The 18,679-nt window shown below is 50.8% G+C and overlaps 7 protein-coding genes across 7 annotated transcripts; 2 read left to right on the top strand and 5 right to left on the bottom strand.

Annotated features, from left to right (window-relative positions):
• Window positions 1-1,318: 1,318 nt before the first annotated feature.
• Window positions 1,319-2,479, bottom strand: HER10_EVM0004121 (uncharacterized protein; the record flags this gene model as incomplete). Its single annotated transcript, XM_035473774.1, has 1 exon — window positions 1,319-2,479. The coding sequence occupies one exon, from the start codon at window positions 2,477-2,479 to the stop codon at window positions 1,319-1,321; it is 1,161 nt and encodes a 386-aa protein (XP_035326754.1).
• Window positions 2,480-6,183: 3,704 nt separating this feature from the next.
• Window positions 6,184-6,734, top strand: HER10_EVM0004329 (uncharacterized protein; the record flags this gene model as incomplete). The annotated part of the gene is made up of 2 exons (XM_035473978.1): window positions 6,184-6,427; window positions 6,496-6,734. 2 exons carry the CDS (start codon window positions 6,184-6,186, stop codon window positions 6,732-6,734), a joined length of 483 nt encoding a protein of 160 aa, XP_035326771.1.
• Window positions 6,735-6,905: 171 nt separating this feature from the next.
• On the bottom strand, window positions 6,906-7,702 carry HER10_EVM0011055 (glycosyl hydrolase family 61; the record flags this gene model as incomplete). Its single annotated transcript, XM_035480497.1, has 2 exons — window positions 6,906-7,580; window positions 7,637-7,702. The coding sequence occupies 2 exons, from the start codon at window positions 7,700-7,702 to the stop codon at window positions 6,906-6,908; spliced, it is 741 nt and encodes a 246-aa protein (XP_035327275.1).
• A 640-nt stretch (window positions 7,703-8,342) lies between these two features.
• Window positions 8,343-11,065, bottom strand: HER10_EVM0009673 (NAD dependent epimerase/dehydratase; the record flags this gene model as incomplete). The annotated part of the gene is made up of 3 exons (XM_035479153.1): window positions 8,343-9,107; window positions 9,173-9,413; window positions 11,040-11,065. The coding sequence occupies 3 exons, from the start codon at window positions 11,063-11,065 to the stop codon at window positions 8,343-8,345; spliced, it is 1,032 nt and encodes a 343-aa protein (XP_035327177.1).
• A 666-nt stretch (window positions 11,066-11,731) lies between these two features.
• HER10_EVM0006758 (uncharacterized protein) lies at window positions 11,732-12,412 on the top strand (the record flags this gene model as incomplete). Its single annotated transcript, XM_035476335.1, has 2 exons — window positions 11,732-11,962; window positions 12,041-12,412. 2 exons carry the CDS (start codon window positions 11,732-11,734, stop codon window positions 12,410-12,412), a joined length of 603 nt encoding a protein of 200 aa, XP_035326937.1.
• A 438-nt stretch (window positions 12,413-12,850) lies between these two features.
• Window positions 12,851-14,266, bottom strand: HER10_EVM0000030 (uncharacterized protein; the record flags this gene model as incomplete). Its single annotated transcript, XM_035469827.1, has 2 exons — window positions 12,851-13,754; window positions 13,815-14,266. 2 exons carry the CDS (start codon window positions 14,264-14,266, stop codon window positions 12,851-12,853), a joined length of 1,356 nt encoding a protein of 451 aa, XP_035326406.1.
• Window positions 14,267-16,261: 1,995 nt separating this feature from the next.
• Window positions 16,262-17,964, bottom strand: HER10_EVM0012800 (uncharacterized protein; the record flags this gene model as incomplete). The annotated part of the gene is made up of 3 exons (XM_035482185.1): window positions 16,262-17,108; window positions 17,161-17,238; window positions 17,294-17,964. The coding sequence occupies 3 exons, from the start codon at window positions 17,962-17,964 to the stop codon at window positions 16,262-16,264; spliced, it is 1,596 nt and encodes a 531-aa protein (XP_035327423.1).
• Window positions 17,965-18,679: the final 715 nt, after the last annotated feature.

Below are 18,679 nucleotides of genomic sequence, written 5' to 3' on the forward strand. Positions count from 1 at the left end.
TGTTGCGGGTTGTCGGAGTTGACCGCAAATGCACACACACACACTCGTTCTTAATCGGGGATAGGCAAAAACAAAGCGCTTCCAAAAAGTTGAAGAAGTAGACCTGCGGGTAATGCTGAACCGGCTAGACAGACGCCAGTTTTGGGCAGCTCGTGCTTAAGAATCGGGTCGCGAAAAGGTTGCAGAGTCTGCCGCCTGCAGGACCCATCTGCAGGTTACTTCCAACCTGCAATCGGCAGTTAGGATCGACCAAACCCTCGTTCATTGGGTCCAGGGGAACGACTGGAAGACACAAAGATAGTGAACCGTGATTGTGGACTCAGGTAGTAATTCTACGTTACAGGAAAGCGTTCTCAGGGTTGGAGGAGACAACATAGGTCCACAGTGCTGAATCGGTAATGACGAGAGAACCCCCTTTTCTCTCTTGCTCTCTGGACGTATCTGGCCGAAGTAGATTGTTTGAGAGGTCAGGGTGTGGAGATCGGCAAGCACATTTCCACATTAGAAAGTTCTGCTCATGGGACATGACTTAGCAAGCTGGCAGACAAGGACTGCATTGGCCCGCGGAAGGGAACGTCAAACTGACTTGGCAGCAGAAAGCAAGGGCTCCTGAGGCATTTGCGTGGCATCGGAGAAAACGACATAACATGACTTTCGTCCCATGCGGGATTCGTAATAATGGAGAGTTTGGCCAGTAGCTGGTTATGTGAACTATGAAGTTGTAATGATGGATCATAAGATGCTTGGTAAAGCCGTTGGATCATCAGAAACGGGAACCACTAGGGACCACATTCTCAACCACAGTCAGCGGATGGGCAGGTTAGATCTCGGTCGACGGTCGCACATCCCCCAAAACCAGACCATTTCTGGTAAGACAATAGATCCCTCCCGTGGTCTCGCCTTCTGGCCCGTTGGGCCGCGACGAGCTTGCCGGCCGGCGGACCCCATGCAAGTTGCATTTCTATTAGTCGTTGCTGAAGAACGGTCCCGTCCGGGGAACTGGGCCGGCTTGGGACAGGGGCCCCTGTGAACTCTATTCTCAACCACTGACTCAATCCCGGCCCGCCCCCACTCGGAAACACAAGCTGATTGTGAATGTGCAGTTCCTGATTGAGCGAAATTTTGGCCTCGTAATATACCGGATGAACGTGGAGCACGGAGCAACGAGCACCCAGGACGGAATGCTTCTCTGCTATCTGTGCCCGCCGGCTGCTAGAGGAGGCTCTTCGTCTCTTTATCGTGCAAGGTCACCCAGAAAGGAGGGTTACGTGGACGATTTTGACACAGACATGAGATGACATATTATTACTATTACGCTTTACCACTCGATGGGCTGGGACTTGATCGGCGCGTCGAAAAACGCTGGCAGCTTGGCGATGTCCACCTTTTCGCTCGCGAACGCGGGGTGGTCGTCGTATGCAAGAAATCCTGTTCCATCATAGCACCCAACGTACTCCGCGTCCATCTCTTCACCCTTCAGAACTGCCACATCAACCCAAAGCAGCAGATCACCACCCTCCATGACTCCACCAGGCCCGTATGCAGCGAAAAAGTCGCGTCTGAGCTTGACGTGAACCTTATCCGTTCTGCCGATGTGTTCCATTTTGGAAAGGTCAAGCCAAAAGAGAATCTGGGCCTGACGAATGTAGTCCAAGCCGGGGAAGATTCCGTTGCCGTGACCATTTGTCAAAGTTCCGTTGGTACCATTTGTACCATTTGTGCCGTTGGTTGAGGCGCCGTTGACAGCGCTTTTCGTGGCACCAGGTTGCTTATCACCCGCGAAGGCGTGGCAGGCCCTTGAAGAAACCATCCCACCGGCGGGACCAGCGTTCATGACATTGGTGACCCATTGCTTGGTCAGACCGTCGAAGTTCTCGTTCCAGTGTTCGCGCTCGTTGTCATTCATGGCACTGTAGTCTTGGCCCTCGACAACAAAGGAGATGTTGTCAGGGAACTTGGACACTCTGACCCTTCCGGGGCGGATCTTGTCCGTCAAAGGACGAGCCTCGGGTACGGCAGGCAGAGGAGACTCGAACTTGTCTTCCGGGCCATCAGGGGTCATACGCGAGCGGTAGGCGCCCCAGTATCCCGTTTTCGAAGTGAGGGGGATCAGCTCTCCGCAGTGGCCGAAACCAGAAGGTTGCTCCTTGTTGGACTCGTACATTGATCTCGTGGCGGGCAAGCTCACGGTCTCTCTCCAGAAACCAGCGTTCTCAGGCAGAGCGGCCCAGAAGGCAGAAGTTTCCGGGCTCTCCCACCATGCCTTGAAAACCTGGGGAGACTTCCAGTAGCTCATCCAGACCTTGGAGGGGAGGTCATTTTGCTCGAGCTCTTCGACATGAATCGCGGCGGCCTTGATGAGTCCGTCAAACTTGTTGATGAGAGCTAGTTTCTCCGGTGAGGGTGAGTCGGCATGATACTGGCATCCGAAGATTGACACAGTGAAGTGATGAGCTGATGGGAAACGAGATCGAAGCATTTTGAAATTCTGCACAACGATGTGCTAATGACTGGGGAGAAAATGAGGCGGCAATGAAGCCGAATGAAGGACCCTCGAGACTTTATAGCGTAGCATAGCAATCCTACTCTCCCCCACCACAACAAGTACACACAATTCGTAATGCAGATGTTCTCTCTGGGCAGCATCTGGCTCTACCAGCTTTAACGAGCTCCAGTCAACCATGCTTCGAACACCCCCCCTTCTCGTTCCTAATACGCGCAGCCCAAATGCATGGCCATGCTCAAGATGGACCAAGATGGGGGTATTCGTCTTGACATATGCAGGGTCGCAGTGTGGGCGGAGAGCGGAGGCCAATGGCAAGGGCAGAGGGAGGGGAGACGGAAGAGCTAGCCAAGGTCCTGGAACATCTTCACCGCCGATCAATAGCGGTGCAACATCTTCAAAATGAGAAGCGGAGATGCGGGGCCCAGCCAGACTCTGACAGCTGGGGTGTCCCGACTTCTGCATTGTTCTCCATCTCAAAGAAATTCCATCATCGAGAGTCCTAGTTGCCGACCTTTCAACCCCAGGGCAGGGTTATATTAGGCGACGCTCGGATCTCACTTCCCAAAGGGGATTTCCCTGCAACGTTTTCTGTCAAGTTACGACATTTCATCAAAACAGCCTCACTTGACCGGGAAACAGAACCCGCCGTATCATTCAGTCTCCGACAAGATGATAAGCTTGTCAACCTTACGAAGTGCGAGAAAGCGGTCCTGCGGAGACGGTCTATCCAACAAACTGCGGATATCTTAATTGCAATTCCAAATTTCTCCTTCGGCTAAACAGTCGAGCGCCTACCGCGTTATCTCAACATCTCGATGCCCCACTTCCCAGGACATGACAAGGATTTCGAATCCGAAACCGCATCAGCTTGGAGTCTTGAACTCTTGAACAATTCAGCCCCTTGTTAACGCTTCGGATGAGCAACATATTAGCAGCATATGCTCTTCTATACTGGCGTTGATTTGAGTTGTGCCGAGTGTTGAACATCATGAGTGTCTTTAAAGGTTGTTCGTCAGATCAGGTACGCTAGATAATTAAGTGAGCTGATGACTCCAGCCGGGGCAGTAAAGTAGGTGATGCTATTTGGTGCCTGTGGTCTACGTTGCTAGTTCGTGCTGCTCTATCAAGTAAAAATCTCGGGGAGGATGCTAGCCGGATTCGCACATATCTATAAACAGTGACTCAACAGGGCCGGTCGCAGAAGAAACGGGGAAGCCCTATTGACTCGAAGTGTTCAATTGGTCGATCTTTCTGGGTTACACAAGGTTGTATAAGAGGCTAGCGGTGATCGCGTCTTGGTTTCCTCTTCTTATTTTTCCTGCTAGATAGGACTTTGAGGTACACTTCTAACAGGAATCAGATGGACAAACATCTGAGACGATAGTACAAGAGTATCTTCCCTGAGCTCTATGCCAGTACGAGTTGTTGTTACGGTCCATGGTATTCAAGCTCCTAATTAATAAATATAGTATATGTTACTCTGACACTCGACGGCAGGGCGAGAACTACCGTTTCCCAGTGTTGCCTTTTCTTCATGCTTTTGTATATCTCCCGATATGATGCTGTAATTAAGTACCGTCCTATGTGAAAATGGTATGTGTCTCTCTTCTAATGCAGATTGGACAAAGGACCAGGATAGCTTCACCTGCTCTCTCGAAGCTGAAATATTCCAGAACAAAGGTTCTTGGTAGTACAATATCCCTTGTCACTGCCAACCAATTGTACTAATCTTAAACTATTCGCATGATCATGGATTAAGATGAATAGAGTCACTGAGGTGCGAAAAGATGGCAAAGCAAGTTCTAACGAACAGCTGTTAATACATGTGGGCATTTCAAAGTCAGACTGAATCAAATCTTCTCAACACTTTTCACTGAAATAAAAGAAAAACCAGGTCAAAATTGAAAGTGCGATGTACCGAAGTCAACGTTTAACAGACATAGTTCCTGTGAAATTGGACACAGAACTTTAGTCAATGACGACTACCTATCGACCCTGATCTTCAGGAGACAGGACCTGTAGAGAGCTTTGCCTTCAGCTCTACGCTTCTGAAAAATCAAACGATTTGTTTCTATCTCAAACTCTACAGGCTTAGATTTTTTTTAGCCAAAACCGGAATCTTATTACTACATATATTTTTGAGCAACAATAACGAAATGAGGAAAAAGTTTGAAGATTTAGCTCTAGGATGAATTTTACAACAGTCATACGAGTGAAAACTGAACAAGAAACAGCACGGAAAAAGAGATGAGATAGACGTCAATAGTGGAGTGAATTCCCTCGAGCAGTGCTCCAAGACGCTCGAACTGCCTCAAACGTTGCAAGTAAATTATTCATGAGACTCTTGAAGACTTCATTTCTTTTTAGTCGTCTATTTGCTGTAGCCCAGGAGTCAAAAACAGGCCGGTAAATAACGAAGTCCAAGTCGATGGCTGGTGAGAAGTTTTTCAGAAGTCTTTTCACGGGGAGCTACTACGCAGAGATCAAAGAGTAGTTGCTAGAGTTAAGAGGCAGTGAGGCTTGGGTTAATTACTGTCCATCGGGGACTGTTACTTCATCAGGAAGCCAATAGAAACTACCTGAGGGCCTTTCTCTACATTACTCTGGTTCTTTTCTCCATGTGAAAGTAGGTTACAAGGTCCGAAGAAGTCGACAGATGTCTGCAAGTGTCTCGGCTCGCTGAATTAGATCAGAAAGATCCTGGAATGCTGCGTGTAAGCCTGGGCCGCAGCTATTTCAAATGACGACTGGCCCAGAAGAATACCGCAGGCATCTCAGAAAAGTCCGCAGACATTGATGCCATTTGTATGGTATTGGTTGTTCGAGCAGAATTGCCACCAGTTGCCCTTTTGACAACAGCTCATAGCGTTGAGCGACAACAGATCAACCGCAGCATGAAGTGCGGGCAGAACTCCTTAGGCAACCTTCAATTCTTTCGTGTTCTACCTCTCAGAGCCTTTACTTCTGAAGCAGTCTTCTCTTGATGGGCTCGTAAGGGAATGGATGAGCTCTTAGGGGATTTGAAGTGACGTATTACGGAAGGAACGCATGTGAAACGCGATGTTGGAGGCCTTCGTAAATGCCACCCGCGATGGCGTAGCATTCGATCGCACCGCCTCTACTAATACCAATTGCCGTCGGTATGCCCGGATGCCTCATCTGCCGGCCATTCACGTGGTTTCAGTCTGCCAAGGATGAGTGAGAATGGCAGTGGTCTTCCATCTTCGCCCGCGATAAATGTGTGAGGACACAGCGAATCAACTTCCGAACCTCACCTCCAGAATGCCTTCTAAGAATAGGTGCCGACAAATCCAGTTCTCTCCGTCATAAAACTTGACATTTAGTACTGTATTCGAAGTTGTATTCGAATGCCGATACAGTATCCTCATCCGAAAAGGGCTTTGATGCTTGAAAGTGCAATATGTCAGGCTTGGCAAGGGAAGCCCGATGGACAACAACACCAATTTTAGCTTGCTTGTCGTTTCAACATAAGAAAGTGGCATTGGACTAGCGATGAGAACGCCCAAGGAGTTGTATTTCTGACGACATTGTGCAACTTGGATACTTAAGCTTAAAATCAACCACGTACCAACCTTAATGACAATCTCTTTGGCAAGCAGCGAAACTCAATCGGCGTACTTCAACCCAGTGCACCACATTGGAGCAAACGGGCCATCATGTTCATCAGCCTAAGAATCTGCCTGATGGCGGTTCTCGCCTTGTACGCCACGACGACACGCTGCCTACCCTTCCAGTTCAGTCTTGCCCCAATCACAAAACACCTCCCGACTATAGCGCCGCGCCAAGTAGGCAACGGTGTCAATGGCAATCAGACTGGCAACTCGGGGTCAATCAGCTCTGGAGGAATCGGCGATGGAAACGGCGTTGGGTTCGCCGGCACGGGAAACGACATAGACACAGGTACGGAGCTGGACGATGATGGTTTCCCCAATTGTGAAGGCTTTTGCTAACGCTTCCTGTCTTTGCAGGCGACGACTTCGATATCGGAGATGGTAACAACACAATTGGCGATGGAAACACGATTGAAATCGGCGACAGGATTACAGAAGTAACAAACATCAATGTGGGATCTGGCAACCTCTCTGACATCGGCATAGGCTCCGGGAAAGGCGCTAGGAACTCTACGGGGAACGCGACGGAAATGAGCATCAATATTAACTTGCGTGTCATGGTTGAAGATGGTCGGGTTAGTGTAGGAGTTGTGTAATGTGATCAACATGAGACTGAGGCGGATTAGGTCCATCCAGAACGGACTCCAAAACACTGTGTAGAAACGAAGAATATCCAACGTTCCATATGATGTTGCATTCCACACTAGCAGCTATCCGGTCCCATTCAAGCCAGTCCTCAGTTCACATCCATTCATTATCCCCAATCTCTAGCATGTAATCGGTCTCGGTCCAGGGGCGGAATACGCTTTGCCGCCGTTGTTCGGAAGGCCGCCGGTACCGTAGATGTTGATGTAGATGGAAGGGTCGCTCTGCTGGTACGCGCCCGGGAAGCTCACAGTCGAGCTAGGCGAAAAGCTTCCTGAGCCCGTGACCTTGATATTCGCACACGAAATGTAGAACTGCGCACCCTTCACCTGATGAGCAGAATGCAGAGCCAACAACTCAACACGCAGCAGGTACTCCCCAGGCGCAATACACTGCGGCAAGTTGAAGTAGCTCCAGCCCCCATTGTTAATCATCTTATCGACGCCCCATAACCCAGAGCTCGTGTCCAGATTATCCTCGGCGACCTTGAACCATTGCAGTCCTGTAATCCCGGTGCTGGACGCGCTGGGGACTTTGGCGAGCCAGGCGGTGATGGGGCCCTTGTGGGACTTTGCGATTGGGTTGTCTGGGTCGCCGGGGTACTGGGCGCCGCCGATGACGTGTTGCCACCAGGAACCGATCTTATCTCCGGGAGCGACGGTGATGACTTCCTGGGAGGATGTTGCGACTTTTCCGCAGATGATGTCTTGGGAGGTTACGTCTTCGGTTGGGTTATTTTGGTTGGGTGCCCTGAGACCTGCGAGGGAGCCGTACTCTTTGCCATTCACGGATACTTTCTGCGAGGAAGTCGACGGTTAGCTCGGGAATTGATGAAGTTTTGGGAGAGGCTTGCCTGGAAGATGCAATGTCCTTGAGCAAGGGCAGCGCAGGCCGCTAGCAAGACCACTGATACCTTCATGTCAACAGCCTTTGCGTAGAAGACGGAATAAATCAAACAAGATGTATATGAGATTAGCACGGTAAGTAATAAAACCGGTGGCTGAAAGAAGCTACAACACTAGCCGCACATTCTGGAAGTGGTGCAGATGTCGTTTGTTCTTGTATAGGACCATTTGCACGTATTGGCTCATCTTCCATTTCCACGGAGACACTTCCGAAGCTAAGAAGGCGACGCGGCCCGATACCATCAGCATGGTAATTCAAATTCGGAGAAGAAGAAACGGATTCCGGAGACTAGTTAGTCATTGATCTGCCAGCCGTGTTGCGCAGGTGGATAGATCACACTCTGTGATGTTCGCTTACCTGTCGCAACGGAGGGCTCGTTCCGCTCAAGAGTAACATCAATTTAGGCAGAAAGTGTCCTGGCCGTGGCTTAATCAGGGATGGATGACTTGTAGACCGAGTCAATTAGATGTAATTCTCATATGAAGAGGCACGGTCGACCTTCACAAAAGGATTTGTCCGGGGACCGAGAGTTCTGATCTTTGTTGGGCCCCCGACCACAGACCGAAAGAATCTTGCTTAGAGTGAAGTGGCTATCTTGTTGATTGCCCCTAACACCCAGCGCTTTCATGGATGCAATACTATTTCTTTCGAATTCATACTGCCCCGCCTTCCATTTTCGTAACCTGGTCAATGAGGTCGACGACCGTTTGATCAAAAGTTCGGTACTCGAAGCCAAGCTCCCTCGCGGCCGTCTCCCCATCCAGCCCATGCGATGTGTCGATCGCTTGTTCCTCCAGCGCAACCTTGCCCTTGGCCCAATCAAAGTTGTCCTCAATGATCTTGGCAGCCAAACCATATGAAAAGCGATCCCTAGCGGCCGGAACAAATCTCCTGTTACACACCTCCGGTCTGAAGAGTGCTTCCACGTGCGCCACCGCAAGATCTCTGACATCGATCCAGAACGGAACCCGAGCAACAGGAAGAGGCTTTTGCCCGCTTGCAATCTTCCAAAGCATTGCATTCGACTCGTTGAGATTGTCGGCGCTGCTTACGGGGTGAACCACGGGACCGAACGTCATTGGCGGACACAGCGTCACGATATCGAAGCCGGGGTTGTGCTCCTCAATAAAGTCCCATGCCGCTTTTTCTGCGAATTTCTTGGAACCTCGGTAGGCTACTACGGCGCTTGTTTCCGGAGATGCGGCTTCTTCGTAAGTCAAGGGGTTCCAATCTTCACCCGTGTATGTAAAGTATGGTGGTGCCTTGCGGTTGACGTCGAGGACGGAGGCGAAGGAGGAAGTGATGACCACCCGAGTGATTTTTGGGTTGGTAACAGCTGCTTCGAGGATAGAGCGTACGCCATTGATGGCTGGTGTAATTAATTCCTTTTCGTTATTCTTCGTGTCGTAGGTAAATGGCTGCATGAATCAATCAGCAAAAGTTTAGTGAACGCTGGTCTCCATTGCTTAGGGAGAATCCTCACACTGGCGACGTGGACCACGCCGTCGACATCTTTGATAGCTTCGGAGAAGACACCAAGTTTCTCAAAATCATCAATCTGGACAAACTCGAGCTTGTCGGCGTACTCGGGTCGCTCCTTGATCATTGCATTCCCTTTGGCGAGAGATCGGGTGGCTCCGCGGACCCTAAGCCCCCGGGACAGGAGTACATCTACGACGTGCGCACCAATGAATCCTGTAGCGCCAGTGACTAAGACATGGCTCCTGCGAATGTGATGTGGTGAGCTTGGGCGCTATATACTCTTGGCGGGATCTAGAGCAAGCACATGTACTCACGGGATGCTCGACATCTTGGATGCCAAGAAGTTCGCGGCTGAGGGCCAGGGGCCTATCGCGGGAAGAGAAAGGCCGGCGATTTGGTTTCAGGTCTTGGATTATTCGTGAACCGTAACGAACCTTGAGGCAGTCCCGGCAGGGCGGTTGGTAAAATCGAGCACCTAGGTAATAGTTGGTGAGATGAGTGGTCGCCTAATTTCCACAGCGCAAGGCAAAATGCCCCTCACTCTTCGGCCAGCTTTATCCCGACTTGGCGTCGGCCTTGCAGTGGGCCTGGGGTGCCTGGAATCATTTGTCGCACTGGAATTCGCGCGCTCCTCTTATTGAATCCAGAATGTGTAAGCTGAGCGATCAAGTGAAGGTGAAATGTTGTCGCTTTGGATTGGAAGAGAAATGGTTGGAACTTTCCCTTCCTTCCTTTCGGATGACCAGCGTCACCATCGGAAGGAAAGGGCACTCGCCGTGGACCCACAGTACCTGCCAGCTGCCAGTCTTGTCCTCAACTGCCAATGTAACGTCACCAAGTCTCCGTAACATGCCTTCAGACGCAAATTATTGAACACCACAGAATTGCGAGAGAAAAGCTTCAAGCAAGGGGTCTTCTGAATCTGGGAAGGATTCTCTGGGCTTGAAACACTCCAGGTCGTTGGAATTACCTTGAGGCGGCCGGAGGCATCTGAAGATGCAAAGGTACGATCGATCCTCCAGCACGAAGTACGGAGTTCAAAGTGCAGGTACAGAGTGGGGTGCCCGCTAGTACGCACCTACCTTACCTTATGTCCACCTGCCCCACCCCACGCATCTTTGACCAACGAGAATCGACAAGTGACATTCAACCCAACGTCTGGCAATAAAATGCACTTGGCGAACATCTCTGGATTGATACGCGATTCACCTGTAGAGCATTAACTGCGGAAAATCACTCAGGGTTCGTCTGAGACATTGCCTTTTTGATGTTTGCCTATTTCCCTGAAGGACAGTACAGTAGCTGTTTATAAGGGTGGAATAGGATACCTCATGTGAATTTCCTGTCATAAAGATAACCCGCTCGAACCGGGCCAAAGAAACCCCCCCCCCCCCCCATGAGATAGCCTTGCTAGAGAACCTGCCTCATAATCGTATTAGATCCTGTATGTCAAGTCATATCGTCAAACTCACCATCGTATGGTGTTCTCACCAATGAAAGTGAGGAGCTTGCTGAGGACAACGCTGACGCCGAGATGTGTTTCCGTGGGGAGAGCCAAGGTTGGACCAAGGCTTTCTGGCGATTTTATTGAGAAGAAGAGGTACGAATCTCAGGTTTTCATGATAAGTTACGTTGAACAATATGGCGTGTGAGGTGGTCGTTGAGGTGGGTCCACCGGAGAAAATGTTTTGTGGGAAGGAGGCACCTCGATGGCTTCGTGTCAGCGCCTTCCGCCCCTCGCACCTGAGGCACCATGAATACGTACCAGGACACTCTCATCCGATGGATTGAGACCTTCATATACCCACTTAACTCTGTTTCTGTCACCAGCGCAGCAGGCGACCCCTAGGCCGGGGTTCAGGTCAAACTGTGGTGTGGTGGTGGAACGGTTCATGGCCAACAATCAATTCGCCAACCAGCCTACTCGACGACAGGCTCAGCGCATACGAGAGTACCCAAGTTCGAATCCCAGCATGAGCACCAGAGATGTAGCCCCCAGTTCAACACCGGGGGGGTGACTTCTTTTGCCATGTGGACCTTTGGGTCTTTGGGCTTCGATATATATTTTGCTCTATAAGTAATGGAATTCAGTGATAGTAGATAAGATGACGCTACTCCGTAAGTATCTTATTCCCGATTATATATATAGTCCTTTCTAAGATTCGATAGCTCCGAGGAAATAAAGGAAAGAGCTGTGGGTAAGTAATTTACCTTTAGGTACCTACGAACCCATGCCCCCCTTTCCTCCTGCTCTTTCTCTATAACTGCTTTCCTCAACAGCTCCTTCTCACTTTTCTGTTCAATTCCTGCGTCACGTGCATCAGTCCAGCTTACCACTGACATTTTTCTGGGAGCCGGCAAAGTGATGCCCCACATCTCCTCTAGCGGAGATGGAATGATCACAACCTTCGCCTCATCCATATCCCACCGATGCACTGATCTGGCAGACTTTTCATCACGACACACCAATATCTCCTCGCTTTAACCGCAAATACATTTTCAGCCTCTCTGAATTCCAACTCGAGCAAGCATCGCACCTCCATTGCATTAAATGCGCGAAATGGCATCCAAGAACAGAGCGACGCCCGACTCGCACGATGATCTCGCTCCTCAGCCTTGCAAGAAGAAGGCCCGAGTCCACAGCCCTGAAAAAGCCTCCAACGGCAATACTGGCATCTCGAATGACCCGAAATCTCTCGCCGAGGCCGATGAGAATACCTTGCCCTGTCAGAAGAAGGATCACACCAAGAAGGACTACAAGAGGGACGACTCCAAGACCCCAGAGAACCAAGTATGATACCCCCTTTCCATTCTCAATGGTCCGCAGAAATACACTGTGAGTTGAACTGACTGGCTGGAAACTCACTAGGACCAACCGAAGTTCACCACCTTGGGTTCATCCACGCCCAACAATGACATTTTGCCAAGCATCGTCGACGAGATTGCCTACGACGCAGATGATGAGAGTGACATCAAGTTCATCGATGCCGAAACGCACTACCAGACCGAGAGGGCTCAGCGTATGATGATGTACCGCCACAACCAGGTCGAGATCGATGCCAGTCACGAGTCTCCTTCGACAGACACTTCTGGCTCGTCTATGGAGTGGGAGCCTCTCTGCAGTCATCTGGAGACCATTCCAGAAGAAGACTCGGAGCTTTCTGAGTCTTCTGTGGCCGATGAATGGGTCTGGCCCGAACGTGTAGACACGTCCGAGGGTCTCGATTTCCACTTCAACTAGCTGGGCCTTCCATTCGCCATTCGTGAACCCTGCCAACGTCGATGTGCGCTAAGCCCAGACGCACTCAACAGGGCAATGCTGCAGGATGGTGCCTTCACTTCGAGAATGCAAGACAAGGGCTCACATATGGCAGGCCTTTGGGGTGGAGAAACAAGAAACTTTGGTTTTCGGCCGCTGTGCTACGAGAGTCATCTTTGCGGTTGGAGATATTCAAGAGCAGTTGTGTATGCCTTCTTGGCACTGAGACTGTGTACAAAGGCAGCGTTGTATTCATTGTCTTCTCAAAGGAGAGGTAAAAAGCCTGCATTCCCTAGCGAACGGGCCGCTTTGGCCCTTGTTCTTGTCAATAGAATATGGAAAGTTTCTTTGCTAGCCAAATAATCAAGGAAATCCAGGTAGGTGAGTACTGAACCATGGAAGGCAGACTATCAACTGCAACTAGACAATCCCTCCAAGTTCTCTTATGTCCCCTGAACTAATCACACCCCAACACCACTGACTTGCCTTCTCTGCCTTTTCCGCGCCAACCTGAAGCGTCGCCTGCGTGATGAACTTCTCCGTCAGCTGGTCATCAGACATGGGCACCTCGACGCTTCCAAGGGCATGATCGACGTGCTTCTCAATTGCTTCTTCAACACCGCGCAGCTTGACCACCAAATGACACTCATCGGCTCTCATTGACTCGTCAACTGTCGCCTTGAAACGGTCTCTCAAGCTAACAACAGGCGCACTGGTGACAAGCCCGTCCTCGTACTCAACTACAGTCGCCCTCCCATACAACAAGCCCACCGCGCCGCCGTGGTAAACGCTGAACTTGGCTTCAAGACCATCCTTTGGTGTTTTCTTACCAGTGAGCTCGAGCACAAGATAATGAACCGTCACGTCGACACTCGCGACCTCCTCCGTGGAGATGCCTCGTCTCTCCAGTTCATGATGCAGCCATACAGCGCCCGTAATAACCGGATGGATAACGATACCACACGGGAAAGGCTTGAACGAATTCTTTTCGATCTCCCACTCCCCCGACCCTCCCTGTCCAAGACTCTGAACCAGCTCATCCAAGTTTTCCTTTGTACTGACGACGTTGGCCCACCCTCGTCCAGCCTCCAACGCCTTGGGCGAACTCGTGAATCCTTCGGCAGCTAGAACCGCAGCAAGAATCCCGTTCTGCGCGGCGCGTCCGACGTGGAAGGACTTCGTGTCTGAGCCGAACATGTCGCGGAGACCCGTGACTTGCGTTGCGGCGATGCCGATGGCGTGGGCTATTTTGTCTGCTGGGAGGGCATGGAGCTTTGCGATGGCGGCGGCGGCGCCGATGGAGCCTGTTGTGCTTGTGATGTGCCTTGAAGGAATTGTTAGCCCCTGTAGCTATGTGTGCATGAGAAGAGTAGAAGGAGAGTACCATCCAATATCATAGTGCTCTGGGTACACGGCCAAGGCGACCTTGCACTCAACCTCGATGCCGGCGACCAACGCCGTGACGAACTCCTCCCCCGTGACTGGACGCTGCAGCGTCTCTGCGTAACTCAGCAGCGCGGACGCGACGCATCCCGTCGGATGAACAATCGTCTCGAGATGCGTATCATCGTAATCGTGAACGTGCGACGCGATGCCGTTGATGAGAGCAGCGTGTTGCGCATCGATACGTCGATCGGATCCCAGCACCGAAGACGTTTCTTTCCCGAAAAAGGGCGAGAGGGCTTTGAGTGCGGTCTGCGTTGTCGGATGGGAGCTTCCGCCGATGGCGCAGCCGACCCAGTTGTAGAAAGAGCGTACGGCTGCTTCTTTGACGCCCTGGGGGAGGTCGTTGTAGGTGAGTGAGGCTATCCACGTTGCGGTGCTGAGGGTTGCCATGATGACGTCATTTGGCTTGGGAGAGGTGTGTTTTGCGGCTTGGTGTGCTCTGGTTGATATTTGATGTTTTTAATGATTTTATAAATGGTAATTGGAGGGTCGTTCGTCGGAGCGAGGTCGGCGGTGCATAAGAGCCGGTAATCATGGCGCCGATATGTGTGCCGCGTTATTGCCGGCTACGACACTGCAACACCACATTGACGGAAGATCGAGAATGACGACGTGAGTTGAAGTATTGACACACGCGAACCGCAAAAGTAGTCGATGTTTTTGCAATATATTGGTGTCGGTGCGAATAGGACTCTATTGACCTCATAGTCGGTAAGACCTACCTTTATGTCCGTTGCTCAGTTGTGGTACAGGATGATATCTTGGCGGTGTCGCCATAAGCGATGGAGTCGTGCAACCCTTGCTTGTGGGCGGGTATCGCTCCAATGAGGATGAAGCTACCGCCTCGCGAATATGACCCGAAGACCTCATGGTCGGAACTTGGTCCTTTGTTCAAGAAAAATATGACATGCTTCCCCCTTCCATTGATCATGGAGAGTCTGGTGGGCACTCAAAGTCGGAATTTCTATTTGTCGGTGCACTGTGTTTGTCCTCATAAGCTTGACGTGCTTCACCGCCCACCACACTGTGAGCAGTTTCGCTTTGTTATTAGCCAAAGGGATCGGAGTGTCGAATAATTAACTCACGGGTATAAAAAAGAGTTGACGGTAGAACTGATCCATGCTCTGCCTCACGTGTCCAGCGCTTGACCGCGCGGTAAGGTCGTGAAGGGACTCAGTTCAGAAAGAAGACTGTTCGTAAGTAGCTGGAAGTCCAAAGATCGGGTATCGTAGTAGGATTCCTAGCAAAGGTAAAGTAGTACAGGTGTTTATGGTAATATATATTAGAACTCGTTGTGAGGAATGGCTTCGTATCAGTGCAGTCTCGGATAGGAGTGTCTGTAGGTAGACACAGGAAACCGAACATCCGAAACGTCGACTCGACTATCAAGAAGCAGTAATTCGACAACGAACATGAGTGGCAATCGCGGTGCTTCGGGATCCACAGGGAGTTCCGACCCCACAAGGGTTCCCGGACCGTTCGATGTTGAGACTCCTCAATTATCTTCAGAGCAGAGAAATCAGCTTCGGAGGGAGTTTGACGCTTCGAGGAATACGTTTACCTTGGTTGTGAGTTGTTCCATCCTCCCATCTCGTCGCAGCGATCCCATCCCAGGCAAAGTGTATCTTGGAGGGAATTCTGTCTCCAATATGTGTCCGAGGGTGTGCTCCGCTGAATGATGGCTACTGACTGTCTAGCAGGCAGGCGAGAGTGCGATGCAGGCAAGGTTGATGAGCCAGATCTCTCCGCAGGCGATAAGAGATGAGAGCGGGTCGGAAGGAGAGTCGACGGCCAAAGCCATGGTGAAGACACGTGTCGAGCAAGAGGAAATGGAAGCACAGCAGCAGCAGAGTCAAGAGCCTCAACAAGATCAGGCATCGTTTCAGTTACGTCCGACTCGGAGGATTACGAGTCCTTGAGCAATGAGGAGAAGAGCAAAGGGTCCGGATCTGGGTCTGGGTCCGGTGGGGAAGAGACTGGTGGCCAGGGAAGCAGCAATAAGAGAGCACCCGGGTCCGATGTCGATGATTCGGATGACCATAAGCGGCAAAGAGCTTCGTCGCAATGATCATATGCCGTGAGGCAGGGCACAACACTGTGGCAGGCAATGCGCAAGTGGAATCGAGATGATCTCCTACCTCATACAGTAAGCGAAAGACTCTGGGAGTCCATGTCAGATATCGCCTGTGCACAGTCGGGTCCTCAGTGACCGGCCAAATATCAACCGCTATTTTGCTGTTAAAGATTAATATCTCTGAATAGTTCTACAGAATCGTCCTCATGGCTTGAAGCATCCTTGGTGGACGAGCTACTTATTGCGAGTCTGACCGATATGTACCTGGGTAATAAGCTGCTCTTCTCTGAGGAAACAGCTCATGGGCATTCTCAAGAGTAGTCTTCCGGTCGTCGGCCGTTGACAAACTTCCAAAGCCGGCTGATCTCATACACCTTGGGTCCTTCATTCACACCATTGAGATGATGGTGTGCAGTGCCATCAACCCCATTCGTGAGATTGCGCTGCTCGTCAATCTTCCAAGGATCGTTGTGAACCTTTGTGCGGGACGCCATGAAGGTATCCGGGAGGGGCGAACCATCTCCATTTGTTTGAACCTTGCTCAGATTATTGTCAAGAGGAAAGGTGTTGTCAAGATAGTGCTGGTTGAACTGATGACCGGAACCAGGTCGCTCAATAAGCGCACCCTCAAACTCGTTCCAGTCAGGACTGAGGTGGTTCGCCTGCTTCGGCTCCTTCTTGCCAACGGCCTTGATGACTTCCGTCTTCTTATTGACGGAGATGAGACCGGCAATTTCTCCAAGACCGAGGAAGCGTCCATCTCTCTTGGCAGTCTGCTTCTTGAAATGCAGGACACCCCACCGAGATACAAAGTCTTTTGAGTTGGCGTAGTGCTCGATGTGGCGGATGGCACGACCCTTGGGTCTGGGAATGCCGTGGTCCCTCTTCGTGCGGGGGTTGTTGAAGTGGTTTGCGGCGTTGCCGAAGGTGTAGATCTCAAGCTTTTGCAGGACTTCACGGGGGTGTTGGTTGATGAGCCAGTCTAAAATGATGCTTCCCTCAAGTCCACCTTGAGAGTGAAGAATGAGAATGACTTTCTTCTTGTCTTGGTTGAGCAGAGCGGTGGAAATGTGCGAGAAGCAGACTCTGGTATCGGTGGTACCGAAGTAGAGGCAGCGCTCCAGGAGGCATTGGATCACGTCAAAGATGATGCCAGCACTGGTAAACAATGTCAGCGTGGGTTCAGACAGCATAGAGTCTTCTTACTTACGTCTTGTTGTGAACACCTTTCACTCTTCGATGGAAAGTGACGGAGATTCGGTCAATGTTGCTCTGGAGCCAGTTCTTGCTGTAGATATATGCTTAGTTCATGCAATGAGTGTTTTGAGGCCAAAAGTCCTTACCCGACAGCAACACCGTTGAGGAAAATCCACTCTTCCTCGGGGTGGTTCAGTTCCCACTCTCGCGCCGCGGGAGTATCGGCCGACCAGATGAATCCTTCAGGCATCCAGCCATTGAGCCCGATACACGCCAAATAGTTGATGCCGATGAAAAGGCCCACGTAGGCAACAAAGATATTAAAGGAAAAGAAGGAGAGGAAAGGCAGGGAGATCAAGAAGGCTGATTGAGTGACGATGAGAATGGAGTGGAAAATGATGTCACGAATGTTGTTCCAAGAAGGGTACAGCTCGTCCATGGGCCCAGAGTGGAAGTAGCGTTGAGCCCATGCTTCGAATCGTCGATGGAGCTGGCTCACGAGAAATCGAGGCTGCTCTTTGAATCGGTTGTCGACTCCGAGGTTGAACGAGCGAGCTGGGGGCTGCGACCAGAGTGGCAGGACAATGCATGGCAGGAAAGCAATGTTCTTGCAGAACAGGAGCAAGTCGCTTGCGAGAAGGGTCCAGGGAGCACCAGTGTAGTAGTACGGCTGCTTGAGGAAAGGGTCGGTGCCGTTCCATGTTACATCTGCTCCGCGGTTCTCTTTACGGAGACGAATGTCCGACCCGGTCCGGACCTCTAGCTTCTTCTCGTTGACATCCTTCGGAAGGGAGTAGGTGACTTCGACTGCCGCCATCTTTGGAGGTACATGCAGTTAATAGTCTTCGTGGAATAAGTTGTCAATAGAAATGGCGCCAGGTAGCAGCGATGCCGCCGGATAGCTGGATCAAATACTGCTTTTGATTCCCTTGGAAGGTGATCTGAAGTCTGGAGAGACTTCAACTTTTAGGACTGTTGAGGCTGTCCTGATGCCCTAAAATGCCAAACATGGTGGCCACCAGGGAGGAATTTCAGGCAGACCTTGGTGTCTTACTGTCACATGCTGGCAGTAACAAGTGTTTTCACATGTCGTGTCCGTAACTTGAATGCTTTTAATCGTGATCGAATGATTGAGGCTTAAGAGTGAAGTTTCCCCGGTCCCGGTGGTTCTGCTTTTGTGATTGCAGGGCTGGAACAGAGTTTCCACCACATTTCTGCCCGCGACGATTCCCAACAACCGGAGCAGCGTTAGACTGAAGACGGCACAGATGGCTTTCTGACCCTGAATTCGCTACAGATCCGAGTGCCTCAGGGCAGAGTGTGAGAGTTGGTATGTCGGACATCCCTTGACTTGGCCCCTCAAGACAATTGCAAAGCTAGCACTGACAAGCTGAAAGCTAGTCGGATGATCACCAATGTCTTGTCTGAGACATTTATCGTAGCTGTGAAGTTCGGAGTTATCTCCACCTGCATGCTGCCCCTCCTGATTACGCACGCTTTACGAATGCTTCTTGAAGAATGGCTGCCCCAAA

This window comes from Colletotrichum scovillei (assembly GCF_011075155.1).
Source record: "Colletotrichum scovillei strain TJNH1 chromosome Unknown Contig00011, whole genome shotgun sequence".
NCBI classification, from domain to species: Eukaryota; Fungi; Ascomycota; class Sordariomycetes; order Glomerellales; family Glomerellaceae; genus Colletotrichum; species Colletotrichum scovillei.